Source organism: Eptatretus burgeri, unplaced genomic scaffold (assembly GCF_056783735.1).
Source record: "Eptatretus burgeri isolate ZD-2024b unplaced genomic scaffold, Ebu_testis_v1 Ebu_testis_scaffold_209, whole genome shotgun sequence".
In the NCBI taxonomy this organism is placed as follows: Eukaryota; Metazoa; Chordata; class Myxini; order Myxiniformes; family Myxinidae; genus Eptatretus; species Eptatretus burgeri.
This window is the reverse complement of record NW_028222159.1, coordinates 32,956-46,941: the sequence shown is the minus strand read 5'-3', so window position 1 is coordinate 46,941 and position 13,986 is coordinate 32,956. Positions and strand designations below refer to the sequence as shown.

The 13,986-nt window shown below is 40.7% G+C and overlaps 2 protein-coding genes across 3 annotated transcripts; one reads left to right on the top strand and one right to left on the bottom strand.

The window, feature by feature from the left end:
* Positions 1-384: 384 nt before the first annotated feature.
* On the top strand, positions 385-4,360 carry LOC147007391 (tripartite motif-containing protein 14-like). The gene is made up of 2 exons (XM_085867180.1): positions 385-996; positions 1,828-4,360. The coding sequence occupies exons 1-2, from the start codon at positions 918-920 to the stop codon at positions 2,358-2,360; spliced, it is 612 nt and encodes a 203-aa protein (XP_085723306.1). The 5' UTR covers positions 385-917; the 3' UTR covers positions 2,361-4,360.
* A 1,134-nt stretch (positions 4,361-5,494) lies between these two features.
* LOC147007390 (uncharacterized) lies at positions 5,495-13,980 on the bottom strand. Of its 2 annotated transcripts, none has more exons than XM_085867181.1 (4): positions 13,167-13,980; positions 12,657-12,723; positions 12,034-12,194; positions 5,495-7,958 (listed from the first exon to the last, which is right to left on the bottom strand). In XM_085867181.1, exons 1-4 carry the CDS (start codon positions 13,407-13,409, stop codon positions 7,884-7,886), a joined length of 546 nt encoding a protein of 181 aa, XP_085723307.1. In that variant the 5' UTR covers positions 13,410-13,980; the 3' UTR covers positions 5,495-7,883. The 2 variants fall into 2 exon arrangements, with proteins under 2 accessions (XP_085723307.1, XP_085723308.1); XM_085867182.1 differs by lacking the exon at positions 5,495-7,958 and adding an exon at positions 11,096-11,396.
* Between the last annotated feature and the right edge of the window lie 6 nt (positions 13,981-13,986).

Sequence of the window (13,986 nt, the reverse complement as noted above, 5' to 3'; positions counted from 1 at the left end):
TAGAGTCTTTGATGAAGAGAGAAATTCCTCCACCAGGATGCGGCTCAGATCTGTCACACTGGAGGGAGTAACCAGGGAGAGATACTTGAGAGTCAGTGATGTGTTGAGGGAGGAAAGTTTCTGTTCGGCACATTATGTCTGGTTTGTCAGTGGCAACCTGTATGGAAAGATTGAAAAGGTTTGAGCGAAGGACCTGGATATATGAGGTCCATACTGTTAATGAAGAGGGAGGGGAGGAGGCTTTGGGTGCAGGGGGTGGGAGGGGAGGGGAGGGGAGGGTATGACAAGGGAGGAGGGAAAGGGAGGTAAGGAGAGTTGTTGAAAGAGTGTGGGGGATTGCAGAATAGCTCGGGGAGTGAGCCGGATGATGAGGAGGAGAAAAGGCTCTGTGGTGCTGGGGGAGAGGAGGGGGCAAGAGAGGGGGCAGAAGCCAGTTGAGGATTTGAGGTGGAGTGATGACACGGAGGTGAGAGGGCAGAGAAAGGATGCAGAAAAAATCGTGAGGTGAATGGTGAATTTGGATCGGTAATCACAGAGGGTGGAAACAGATCACGTGGTTGTGGAGGAGCACGTGGCACTGGGAGACGCACATGGCTATGGGAGGTGTGGAGTCAAAAGTGAATTTATTTATTTTAAATAAGGATTGCGTAACATTCGGAAAAGGGAAGGTTGAAGTAAAATCGTGGAGGTGTATTGTGAATTTGAAACGGTAAACGCAGAGTGAAGCTGATGGATCGATGAAAAGTATCAGGAAGAGTAGAGAGACACGTGGTTGCAGGTGTATAGATTGAAATGATATAAGGAAGATTATTATTTTTTATGTATTTTTGAAGAATACGTAAGATTCTGAAATGAAAGGTTGTAGGAAGAAATTGTGAAGGTATTGGTGAGAGTGGGTCAGCTCAAGTAGAATAAAGATGGTATGCCAGCAGAAGGAAGAAGAAAAAGAGGAATACGAAGAAGAAGAATCGGGACTTGTGGGGTGCAGGGAGAAAGGTAGTTTTTGTTTCTTGTCTTAAATTCAAAACTAAACAAACAAACAGAGTGTTTAGTTGGGAGGGATGTGGGGCGTTGGGAAAGTGGGGAAAATATAAATTGAAGGTAATGGGAGAGAATACAAAGAAAAATGATCATGTACCTCGAGGGGAAGGATAGATAGGCCTCAAGGGACCCGGTAAGACAAGGTCGACAAAAACTCACAAAATAGCACGATTTTTTAAACAAAACCGAACTCTGAACACAGAGAAACATGTAGGTGAGAAAATAAACAGTTAAAACGAGACAAATAACAACCAGAAAATTAACTTTGAGAAAGTCGGCAGAGAGCCCTGAGAGAAATCTGCCGTTGCTGCAAACCCAGAACCGGAAGTCTCTCATGTTACCTCTCAAACATTCACAAGATGTTACCTCTCACACATTCACAAGATGTTACCTCTCACACATTCACAAGATGTTACCTCTCACACATTCACAAGATGTTACCTCTCACACATTCACAAGATGTTACCTCTCACACATTCACATCTTACCTCTCACACATTCACATCTTACCTCACACATTCACAAGATGTTACAATTCACGTGAAACTAATGTATTTTTGAAGAGAAAATAAATAATCACTGTCCGTTGGAGGGGTTTATTTATTTAATTTGAATAAGAGGCACAATGGGATCATCGTGGGATTCCTCACCAGGTACAAACAGGGTGAATTACGTTTACTAAAGAAGATGAAATAAAAAATGTATTTAATATTTCAAAGGTTAAAAAAGAAATGTTTTTGTCGTTTTGTCTATCAAAGCCCTCGACCTGTCTCTTCGTGTCTGCAGATGGGCAGACCCCAAGTCTGGACCTAAACTCTGCAAATATATCGATCATGATCTCCCAGGACCTCAGGACGGCGACTCGAACCCGGACCGACCAACCCTACCCAGAACATCCTGATCGGTTTGGTCGTTATGCACAAGTTGTTTCCTCTGAGAGTTTCTCGTCGGGCCGTCACTACTGGGAGGTCGATGTGAGTTCGAGTCGTTGGTGCAGAATCGGAATCTGTTCAAACTCCATGGGGAGGAAAGGGGAACGGGGAGAGTGCGTGTTAGGAGAGAATCCCGAGTCTTGGTGTTTACAGAAACGGTATAACAAATACACAGCAATGCACAACAATCAATATACCGACCTGTCTGTGCAGGGGAATCCTGAACGGTTTGGGTTCTTGTTGGATTATGAGGAGGGAGAGTTGATGTGTTTCCAGGACTCCCGGGTCCTGCATGTGTTCAGGGGGAACTTCATGGACCCCGTTAAAACCGCTATTGGGGTTTATAGACACGAGGATGACTCCGTGCGGTTTTGCTCCTTGGGATGATTCCGTTCTGTTCATGATGGAAGTTTATTTCAAGAGATGCACAAAGTGGAGGTTATTTTTGGTTCAAATCATTAAAATCATTTACTTGTGATTATGACGATGTATTCACGATCGGATTGTTGATTTATTAATAAAGTTTATGAAATTAAGTACATTTATTGTTTTTAGATTTTCGTGTTTCATGAAACAAAAGCCATTCTCTAACCCCAACCGAGTCTCTCCATCCATCCGGAGTCTCTCCTCGAAAATCGATTTATCTGAAGTGCGGTTCAAACTTCTGCGTTGGTGTTCGGCGAGACCAAATGTTTTGGATGAAATGGCAGACTTTCCTCAGAGTGGCGTCCCTTGCTGAAGCTTTCTTTAACTCGGTTGCTGTCACGAAGTTGTCGAAGTGTATTTCTATAACATTTCAGTCTTCAGTAGTTGTCGATACATCTGGGTTACTGTCTTCGACAAGCCCACTGAGCATATCCACAACTTGATTGTTCGAACCTGTCACATTCCGGACGTCAAAGTTAACTCTCATTATTGAGATTGTTAACTTATTGATGAAGTTAACCAGACCATCTGGAGATGCGCAATTGGTTGTGACCAGATCCCGTCATCGGAAGTCGTGTTGTGAGAGCATGGTGGTCGGTCTGTGGTGTGAATTTCCTCCTGAAGAGAAACGCATTCCAGTGCTCGCACACAAATATACAGGTGAGTGTTTCACATTCACCTGTCGAGTACTTTCGTTCAGTCTCAGACTGTTTTCAACGAATCGGCAACAGGTCGATCCACTGTGTTGGATACTTGCAAAAGTATAGCATTCAAGGCAATTCCTGAAGCATCAGTGGTGACCATTCTTGGTCTGTGGGGGTCAAAGTGCTCAAGGATTTGGGCACTTATATTTATTTTCAAACCCTGAAATGCTTGTGTCTGTTTGCTGGTCCATTTTCATGGGAGGTCTTTCTGCAGTAATATGCGTAGTGCTTCAGCCACATCAGCACAGTTTTCTACAGACTTGAGGTAGAAGTTAGTTACACCTTGAAACGAGGCAAGTTCTGATGAGTTTTTTGGATCTGGAAGACAATTGATATCCTGAACATTGATGTTCAGTGGACGAATGCCTGCTGAAGAGACATAGTATCCCAGGAAATCAATCTCGTGTCGGTTGAACTGTCATTTGTCATATTTAAGGATAATGTTACTCCTTGTCTAGTCTGGTCATGCTATGCTGCATTGTGATGGAATCGGACCATGCGTATCCGAGAAATGGCTGGGGACACGTTTAAGGAACAAAATGGCCTCCACTCGGCCATCTTGGATCTGAACTCCAAAAAAAATTTCAGGGCATGCATAAACCATCATTCATCTGTGTAGCAAGCTTGAACAAGATTGGTAAATGGTTGAGGACATGTTCGATACCAGGTTGTTTTTTTACAACTAAAATGCTCGCTAGTCTACCAGTCAGCCATCTTTGATCAGATCGCAAAATAAAGTGAGGTGCATATGTTTGCCATCATGTACTGTGCTTTTGCTAAGGTTGACCAACATCAGTAAATGCTTGAGGACGTGTTCCACTGTTGAACATACTTTAGCATCGGGGTTTTTATTTTACAACTAAAATGGCCACCCATCGGCCATCTTTGATCGCGAAACAAAATGATGTGCATATGTATACCATCATGTAATGTCTTTGTGCCAAGTATGAATAAAATTGGTCCACACATGCCTGAGATATTGTTGCGGATACACGCACGTACACGCTGACGCGAAAATCGAGACCAAATCCATAAACGCCCATTTCAGATAAAGTCCAATGGGGGCAAACAACCAATTGCTTTAGAAACAGTCATGAGGACAAAGGAAAATGTGATCACTCATACGCTGCTGAGCTTAAAAGTTTATCCCCCCACCACCCATCATCATCATCATAAGATACGGGATGAAACTTTGCCACCACAGCACCCGTAACCAAGCATATAAGCACAAGCACACACCTGTCGAGAGTCACTTTACAGATCCAAATCTGCCCATATGTACAACATCCATGTGTGCTGTCTACATACCTCTACCTTGTAGTAACTGCCGAGTGTACATCCCGATCTGGACAAGAACTGTACCACTATCGACTGCAGTAGTATCGGATGTTCGGCAAGTGGCTTAAGCATTCAAATGAATGGTTGATAAGGAACGACTGGCTTGGCAAGCGACGGAGCTGATTGGTGATTGCACATTCTCGCAAAAAACTAGACATCACCGATTCCTTAACAATTTCAGATTTTGTGTTATTTACTGCATGTGATGGACAGTCTACACAGGGTTCGTTGAATTGTGTTAACCATTGCAATTACGATTTCATTTTCCAAACAGAACTGCAGCATTCACTCCTCCAGCTCATTTTGGATACCATGTCAGTGCTTATATCAATCGCTGGTGCTCCTGCTTCTCCAATTTTTGCATTCCAGTCTCCCATAATAATGAAAACATCTCCTTTAGGCACCTGCACTTCCAGTTCATGCAACTTTCCATGAAACTCCTCCACATTTTCTTCATCTGCTGCAAAAGTTGGAGGGTATCTGCAGGATGATGGTGTTCAGTGGATTCCCTTTGCATCTCACTGATATTGAACTATTATTGACTGGGTTGTATCACAACACTGACCCTGCCGTCTTCTGATGGCAAGTCACTTCCACTCCATTCATTTTACAGATTTTGTGACAAGAAAAGAACACTTTGTAATCGTCAGATTGCAACAGCCCTAAACCAATCTATCGAAGTTTTCTTATCCCCAAAATTTCAGTTCTTGTACTCTACATCTCTCCATTACAACTATCCTTCCCTGACTTATTTGCCTTTTTGTATACGAAGTCAAGACTTGTTTTAAAGCTAAAAACACAGAATGGATCAGGACGTGCAACATAACAAAAGGACCAGTAGATAGAGGAGGAAATGTCAACAGTAGGACTGAAAGAGAAATAAAAGGAGATGGATAACAAGGGATGTGTGGGTAACGTTGAGGGGTAAAGGAGAATGTAGGGGGAGGAGAAGATGGATACAGAAGCAAAAATAAATTTGGTGACAGGGTAATGGGTGTAGAAAAGATCATGGTTTTATATCACAAAAACAGTATAAAAAAGTCATATTTACTGAAGAATTGTAAAAAAACAAAAAGCAGTTAAAAATTCCCCGAAACTCATGATCATTCCACAGACAGTAAAATATAAATTTTGACATGGACATGCGTCGCATTTTAATCTCCCATATATTTACAATTAGCACTTAGCAGTTGGCAAACATTATAAAATTCAGGTAAACTGGAAAAAAATACAGGTCACCGAGAATAACCTGTTCAAAGGTTACCTGGAATAAAATTTGAACATGGGCCCAAGAATGACAAAAGTGGTGAAAGTTCATGAGAAGCTCCACATGCCAGGCAGCATGACTGGATAATAAGCAAACAATCAGAAAACATTACAAAGACCTTTATAAAAAAAAACATCTTGTTCCATATTGAATCAATTGTTAACGATGTGTCCATCTATAAACTGTGAAAGTGTTTCAAACTTCTGGTTTCATCACAGTGGCCAGCATTGGTGTTGCTACAATTGTTGAGAACCAAAAAAAAAAAAAATTCTTTCTTCCGAATCATATTTACTGAAGAATTGAAAAATAAAACTTTGATCTCCCTTGGACCATCGTTAGTATCTCATTCATCGATCATTTGAATATCCTTCATTCATTTATCAGTGAGCCACAAACAAAAGTCTCGATGTATCAAGGAGTGGTTAAGATCGAGGAGATGTTGTTCTGGAATCAGGCACAATCTAGTTCACAAAAAAATATTCAAAAATCTTCATCAAACTGATCAAGGCAAATTATATTAATGAACTCCATTCAAAAGTAAGTTAATTGTTTAAATCAAAGCACAAATTATTCCTCATCAAACAGAATATATTTGTTTATTTTATTTTTATATGTTCAATCCAAGTCCTCATGATGTTTCATGAAGCAATTTCATGGATGTAGGAGGAAAGTGTGAAAAGTTTGACCTGAAATTAAAAATGTCAAAACTCACAAAACTGAGATTTTCTTCATTAAAAAAAGCAATTAAAACATTTCAACAAATTTTTCGATAATAATTGAAAGCTTGTTTTCTATTCCTGCTTTAAAATTGATCATCACTCTTATTTTATTTTCTCTCTCGAAATCAGGGAAATAAGTTTTCACACACTTCCAATGTGCAGAGGGGTCTATATCTCTTGTTGCAGGCACGTTAAGAGGAGGTTACCGTACTTTGTTGCACTTTAACCTTTTCTTCCCGACAAAAACAATTGAACGCTCTCTTTTAGAGTGTGATTATTTATCGCTCTCACGAGTATCACCACTTATTTAAAATATTATCAACAATGTTGAGATAAAATATAAATATACATATTATGTAATCACACCGAACATCACAAACATTGTTCCCCAGCCTGAATCATCAATTGAACATCTCCAATATCGTCGTGGTTTCATCCCCCCTTTAACCTCGATATGACTGATCTAAAAATCAAGTAATTCCTAAAATCTTTATTTTCAGTGGGTCAATGGATTTTGACATTGTAAAGGAGTACTCATTGTTTAAAGAAATAATTCCAGGATGATGGATGTTTGATCATGGTGGAGTATTTAATCCACAGCGGATGAAATGCCTTCACGAACACCACACGGATTTCCTGAGTCCTAAATCCAAATATCAGGGGATTTAAAGTGGCTGGAGTGACGATGACAAAAAGGTCCAGGAACAATCCGTCCGCCGGTCGTTTTAGAATATTTTTCATTCCCAAAATGAAAGTGCAAGTCACAAACTGCACCGATGTCACCATGAGCTGCGTAAGGCAAGTGTGTAGGGCTTTGACATTCGACTCCTTACTTGAATTGCGGCATTTCCAGATGATACAGCAAGTGGAGTACAACGCGGTAAATCCAGTTAAAGCAAACACGAAAAAGAAAACGACGACGAGGGAAGCAGTTTTGATGGAGGAGCTCTCACAAGAGGAGCGATCCACGGTCGTGGACAGGCACGCGGTGTCGAGCACGATCACCAAGTCGTTACAAAAGTCGAGGGACAATGTGAGCATCGGGCAACTGATGCTGAGGAAGAACCCGAGGATCACCACCAGAAAAACAAGCTTCAGAGCTCCTCGCCAACTAGACATCAGAGCGACGTATGTGTACGGCCAAAACACGGCACAATGTCGGTCAACGTAATTGATCCAGGTGCTGAGGAACTGGTGCACAAGGGTAAACTCCAAACAAAACATTTGACACAGACATTCAGCGAACGTGATCTCTATGCGATGTGCTATCGTGTTGTTAAGGACGTAGGATACCCCAACGATTCCCCAGCACGCATCGGCTGATGATTAAATACTGATGTAGAGCAGCATGGGTTTGTGGAACCTGCGGGATCCACACATCGTAATAATACCCGCGTTGAGGAGGAGTGAAAGGAATGCAATGGAAGTAAAAATCCACAACAAAGCGATCCTTCCCTCATCCAGATTGAGCTTCCACAAAATGACCGTACGTGGTGTCCACCCCAAAATCGTGGTGTTCATTGTTTTCTTCCTGCATAAACACATTGTGTTCACACCTAAATTACTTTCAAAAATCATTCCCTTATTTGTAAACAAGACAATGCTCTATTATCCTCAGGATATGAAAACATGGGACAAAGACAATGATAATAATCCACACGTGTGTATCGCCTTCAGTTAAATGTCCTTAATAAATATTTCAACCCATTACTATTGTTACAAACAGGATGGGCCATTTATATTTGTCACATTTTTATTGTTTATTCCTAAGGAATAGCTGCATATTTGAACAATTATTATTTTTCTCTGTTGCAGGTGAAGCCCTGGCATTTCATATAATGGAACATTACAATATGCCAAAACAAAATAAAATTGTGGAACTCTATCTGTACTAATAAATGTCAGTGTGTCTGTGTGTGTGTGTGTGTGTGTGTGTGTGTGTGTGTGTGTGTGTGTGTGTGTGTCAGTGTGTGTGTGTGTGTGTGTGTCAGTGTGTGTGTGTGTGTGTGTGTGTGTGTGTCAGTGTGTGTGTGTGTGTGTGTGTCAGTGTGTGTGTGTGTGTGTGTGTGTCAGTGTGTGTGTGTGTGTGTGTGTGTGTGTGTGTGTGTGTCAGTGTGTCTCTTCCATATCTCCAAAACCATAAAACCTAGCAGCCTGAAACTTTGCATGCAGACTAAGAAAAGTCCAAGGAAGTGCAAGAGTGAAAATTTGGTGTTTGGGTTAATTAAAACACCCCTTTTGAAGATAATTAAGGGCCTTATTTAATTATATCCTTCATCATGCACATCCTTGGAAACCTCACTGTCCCTCAATGGGGTCCGAAATCAGCATTTTTTTTGGCCTGCTCAACAATGCCTTGACTTGGAACAGACCACACCGATTTCTTAATGATGAAGTTTTTTTTTCACTTTCTTCACTCATGTCATCGAATGTCTGTTCATCATTCCTATGAATCGCTGGATACATTGCAATACTTATAAACGCCTGGAGGCATCATCGTCCGTGGGTTTATTTCATTTCCGCACGTTTTAACTATGAGAATCTCTTAAACTAAGCAGAATTACAAAATTTAATCTCCATATTTGAACTTAGCAGCAGTCTAACGACTAAAAAAAGTGTTCATTTGTCCATTTCAGACATATTTGACATTTCGACGTATCCACGAGGTGCTTGATACGATGGATCGGCGATCGCTAATCACTTTCCAAGCCTGCCATTCCTTACCAACCGTTTTGTTGGAGTGCTTCCTTGAGTGCTTAATCCACTTGGGGAGTGCTCTGCAATATTGGCACTGTCATTGAAAACTGTATATTGATCGGCTTGAACAATGTTTGGGGGCCATGCGCCCGCATTTGGCCCTGTGTTCTGCGGTGCATCGGGCATCGGCTGGTGAGCAGAAAATGTGCAATTATATTTTACACCACATTTCTCCTTTTGGTTCGATCTTCGTGCATTATACGACCCATCACTTCAGGATGGATAAATACATATTAAAAGAACTCGAGGGGGGGCACTCTAGAGTGCAAAACCTCCGCCGCCAATACTGCCAGGTCACTCAAGTGAACCTGATATCCTATTCATTCAATTTGATGTCAACAGTGCTCACAGAGTTGTAGTTTGCAACTTTCCCTTTTACTTTTAACTTTTACATACTCAATTCATTCATCATAATGAGATTCCTTGAGACAGAAATTGATTTTACGTGGGTTTATCCACCTGAAGTTCCAAAATCAGCAGCAATTATAATTTTGGCATGTTTTTTGTTGGAAATCACTAATAACATGGAGAAATGCAAAAAAAAAAATCGAAATTTTGTTGAAAAAAAAGTTGCAAAAATTTTTTTTTCTCCAACAATTTTTTTTTTGGGAGGGGGGTTGAAAATCACTTAAAACGTGTAGAAATGCAAATAAAAAAAAAATTCAAATATTTTTTCAAAATGGCCGCCATATCGGCCATATTGGATTTTGGACCAAGTCCAAAATCTAATGGCATGATCCTTGGACCATACCTAATCCCCCCACCAAGTTTCGTCGAAATCAGTCGAGGAGTTTTTCCGTAATACTGTTCACAAACAAACAAACAAGCAGTCATAGACTGGTACTTACGAAATCGTCAACTTCACCTCTGACCTTGTCTTATAAAAGCATGAATCAGTCAGAAGCCCAAGGGGAGCTTGAATTCTGAATTAATTGTGGTCTACGATTTTACTCTGTGGTTTGCAGATAATGAGTCCCAGACAAAAACTAGATTTCTTATAAAAATTCCATTTTTTTGTTTATAATTTTAAAAAAGTGATTCAGTACCAGCAGGATATGCCAGATAATAGGTGTATTACTGTTCAGAAGAATCTGATAAAAAGACTTATTATTTATTATATATATATATATATATATATATATATATATATATATATATATATATATATATATATATCAGTTATTCATCGCTGTTCCAGAATTTCGACAACCGAGTGTTAAGCGTCCTAAGCGATCGCAAAAAACGAAGACAAAATTAAAATCGAAGTTAAAACGAACTCGTAACGTCGAGCGAAGCAAAAATACTCCATTTCTCCACATGAATTTACGGAATTTTGTTTGACCTCACTGTGACCTTGACCTTTGACCGATTTTGACCAAAATCTAATCAGCACAAGCCATCACCCTCCTGAATCACGTGGTGTAATTTGACATTGGTAGCTTCTTCCGTTCTCGAGTTATCGTGCCTACAAACAAACAAACAAACAAACAGAAACAGAAGTCATCAATATACTTACGAAATCTTTAGATTTCGTAACTAACAAACAAACAGAAACGGAAGTCATAAATATTTCGTAAGTAACAAACAGAAAGGGGTGAAAACAGTAACCTCCATCCATCTTCGAAGATGGCGGAGGTTAATAATAAGGGGGATAGCGGGGAGGGAAAGAGATGGGGGAGAAGGGAGAGGAGGGGTGGGGGCAAGGAAGGGCGGAGCAAGGAAGGAGGGGAGAGCGAGACGGGTGGGAAAGAGAGAGTGGGAGGGAAAGAGAGAGAGAGAGATGGGAGGGTAGGAAAGAGAGAGCGAGAGAGTCAGGTGGGAGAGAGCAAATAAGACTCGTTGCTTTGACATGATCAGAACAAATAAGACCAAATTTGACCTTGCTGTGTGTGACACATAACCCTCCGGGAATCTTTGACTGGTCGAGGGTTAAGCATGACCATCACCGCCGTGCCTCAACACAAAGCGCCATTTCCTGTGTGTTTTGTATTTTACGGCGATGGTCCCGCTTCACACAGGAGCGACAAAGGTTTCATAGGCTTGAACTATGTCCTCCCGAAACAGATTGTATGGACAACCGACTGAAGTAGAACACGATGTCTGGGGAGATCACCAGAACGGGAGGGAAGAATGCAGTCATTGCTGCTGTTTTTACTTTTCATCTTGCTTCTTGATATTGGGGACTTTCTTCTGCTCTGTATTTTTGGAAGACCTGAAGAGGGGAGGTTTAGATGTTGGAGTGAAATGAAAAACCAAGGTTGAGAAACATGGAAAGGATCCTGCCCTAAGGCACAGCATTGAGGAAAGCAATTTTAAATAAGTATAACAGGAAATCTCATTTTGTGCAGTGTTTGAAGTCCTTCTAGTGGAATCTTCAGGTGAGCTTGATAAGCTGGTCGGAGTGAAATATATTGGAAAAAATGAAGGGAATTTACGATTGAAGATATCTTTGATTTGCTGAGGTAGAGAGAAGATTGTGGTCAGAGATGTTTTGGAAGAATATTGAAAGTTGATCCAGACGTTGGCAGCAGTGAAAAGGAAGGAGGAAAAATGAAAAATAATGTTGAATTGTGAATGTGTTTGTACAACAACGAAGTCACGCTTGATGGTAGCTGCAGCGAACACAGGGTCAATGGCTGCAGATCCATTCATGTATGACAGACATGATTGGCATTGATTGTACAGATCAGGGAGAGACCTCACCTCCCACATGAATGCACTTGAATTATTAAAGTCTCTTCACTCAACATTATTAAGTTCTTGTCATGAAAAGTTAGTGATAGATTGAAAAACTTGGACTCAAAAAGTGTGTCAAGTTATAAATAAAGTTTTTCAAGTGTTCACCATACCTGTAGTTCTGGAGACTGTTTTTTATTAAAAACTTGGATTGGCCATTGTAATAGTTTGATATTACGTCTCATATTCCTGGAGCACTTAAAATTGGGAATGATGGATTCACTGCCAAAAAGTGCATCTTCTTCCCCAGCGGCCATTACTATGACGTCTTCCTCTGCACACACATCAACAGAAGGATGTCATAAACACTCAACAGCACTGTCATCATAATCTCAATCATTCTCATTCTCATGTCATTCACCACAATCCTGGAATGGATTTCTCTCTCTCTCCCTCTTCCTGAACCATGATGAAATGTTTCATGGAAGTCAGCTCGAGTCACTCCAAGCTGATTGAAAGTGGGATTGTCAAAATTTGGTTTTCCAAACAATATATTTTAATGATCATCCAGGTGGACACAATGACTTCTGCAAGGATACTTCAATAGTCATGTCGGACTTCCACCAATCGGACGATTTGTTTGGTGCTTGTCTGGCTCTGAGTGCAGCAAAACATTAATCTGTTCTCATCACTTCTGATGCACAGAAAATAAGAGACCCGGTGTAGGTGAAGACCATGTAATTTAGACAAAGTTTGGAATAATTTGTTATGTTAAGTAAGGATCTTGGCAACTTACGTTCCAACCGATATCGTGGCTTCAAGTGAGAGGGAGCAGGAGGGAATCCGCACCACTTCTGAGGACCCTTTGAAAAACAACAACCAAAAAATGAAAGATTAAATGCATTGATATCTTCATCAGTTTGATAACTCGTTCCGGAAAGGGCACAGAAGGAAATGCAGCGATGGAACAGGTAATCGATGAAAAGGTGAATTTGGTGATATAATCCAATCAGAGGGAGTTACTGTTCTTGTTTTTTATCCTCCACAGCAATGATCTTCTGCATGAATACTTTTTTACATGCCAATAAGTTACCTTTCCCACCAACATTATAATTACAATTATCAAATTGATAAAATTACAATTACAAAATTAAGGATATTTTTCTTTGAAGGAAACATTAAAAGCAATATCGAAGATGATGAAGTGCAAAATTGTCTTTCGACTTAACGTCTTGATCTTGAGGTTGGCTGTGTTTGCACCCAGTATGTTCACCCCAACTTCTACAAAGTACAGAAGAGTTCTTACCTGTTTAAATTCCTGCACATGATGCGGCCCATCAACACCTTGCTGCTTCTGCTGCTGCTGCAACGCGTGCTCACAGCGAGGCTTCTGTTCCTGGTGGAACCACTCAACATGCTGTTGCTGTTGTGCTTGCTGCAGCCAGTCATCACAGTAAGCCTTCTGTTTCTGCTGATGTATGGTGCCAACACTGTGGGGTTTCTGTTCGACCAAAGCATTTTTCTTTGCTGGTTGCCTCTGTTTCTTCATTTGTTTTTGGTGAAGAGCCTTTCCTTATTTTTCAACTGCTGCTGTTCTTCTTGCTGCTTCAGCCATTGCTTCTATTTCCAATTCTCCCACCACTCATGGGAATTCTGATCCCGTTCTTGATGTCGATGCAGTTTACAACCGCCAATCTTTTGCACATTTTGTTCCTCCATTACAGAAACACTTTCTTCTTTCAATGAAGACACTTTCGTCTTTCTCCTCAATGAGGACACTTTCTTCTTTCACCTCAATGAGGACACTTTCTTCTTTCACCTCAATGAGGACACTTTCGTCTTTCTCCTCAATGAGGACACTTTCTTCTTTCTCCTCAATGAGGACACTTTCTTCTTTCAATGAAGACACTTTCGTCAATGAAGACACTTTCGTCTTTCTCCTCAATGAGGACACTTTCTTCTTTCTCCTCAATGAGGACACTTTCTTCTTTCACCTCAATGAGGACACTTTCTTCTTTCTCCTCAATGAGGACACTTTCTTCTTTCTCCTCAATGAGGACACTTTCTTCTTTCTCCTCAATGAGGACACTTTCTTCTTTCACCTCAATGAGGACACTTTCTTCTTT

Bases quoted from the DNA above. Each gene is read 5' to 3' on its own strand.
- LOC147007391 (XM_085867180.1), top strand. From the start codon at position 918: ATGGTATGCCAGCAGAAGGAAGAAGAAAAAGAGGAATACGAAGAAGAA. The intron at 997-1,827 runs GTAGTTTTTGTT...TCGTGTCTGCAG, and splicing joins TGTGGGGTGCAGGGAGAAAG to ATGGGCAGACCCCAAGTCTG.
- LOC147007390 (XM_085867181.1), bottom strand. From the start codon at position 13,409: ATGAAGAAACAGAGGCAACCAGCAAAGAAAAATGCTTTGGTCGAACAG. The intron at 12,724-13,166 runs GTAAGAACTCTT...TGTTTTTCAAAG, and splicing joins ATGTGCAGGAATTTAAACAG to GGTCCTCAGAAGTGGTGCGG. The intron at 12,195-12,656 runs GTAAGTTGCCAA...ATGTGTGTGCAG, and splicing joins GCCACGATATCGGTTGGAAC to AGGAAGACGTCATAGTAATG.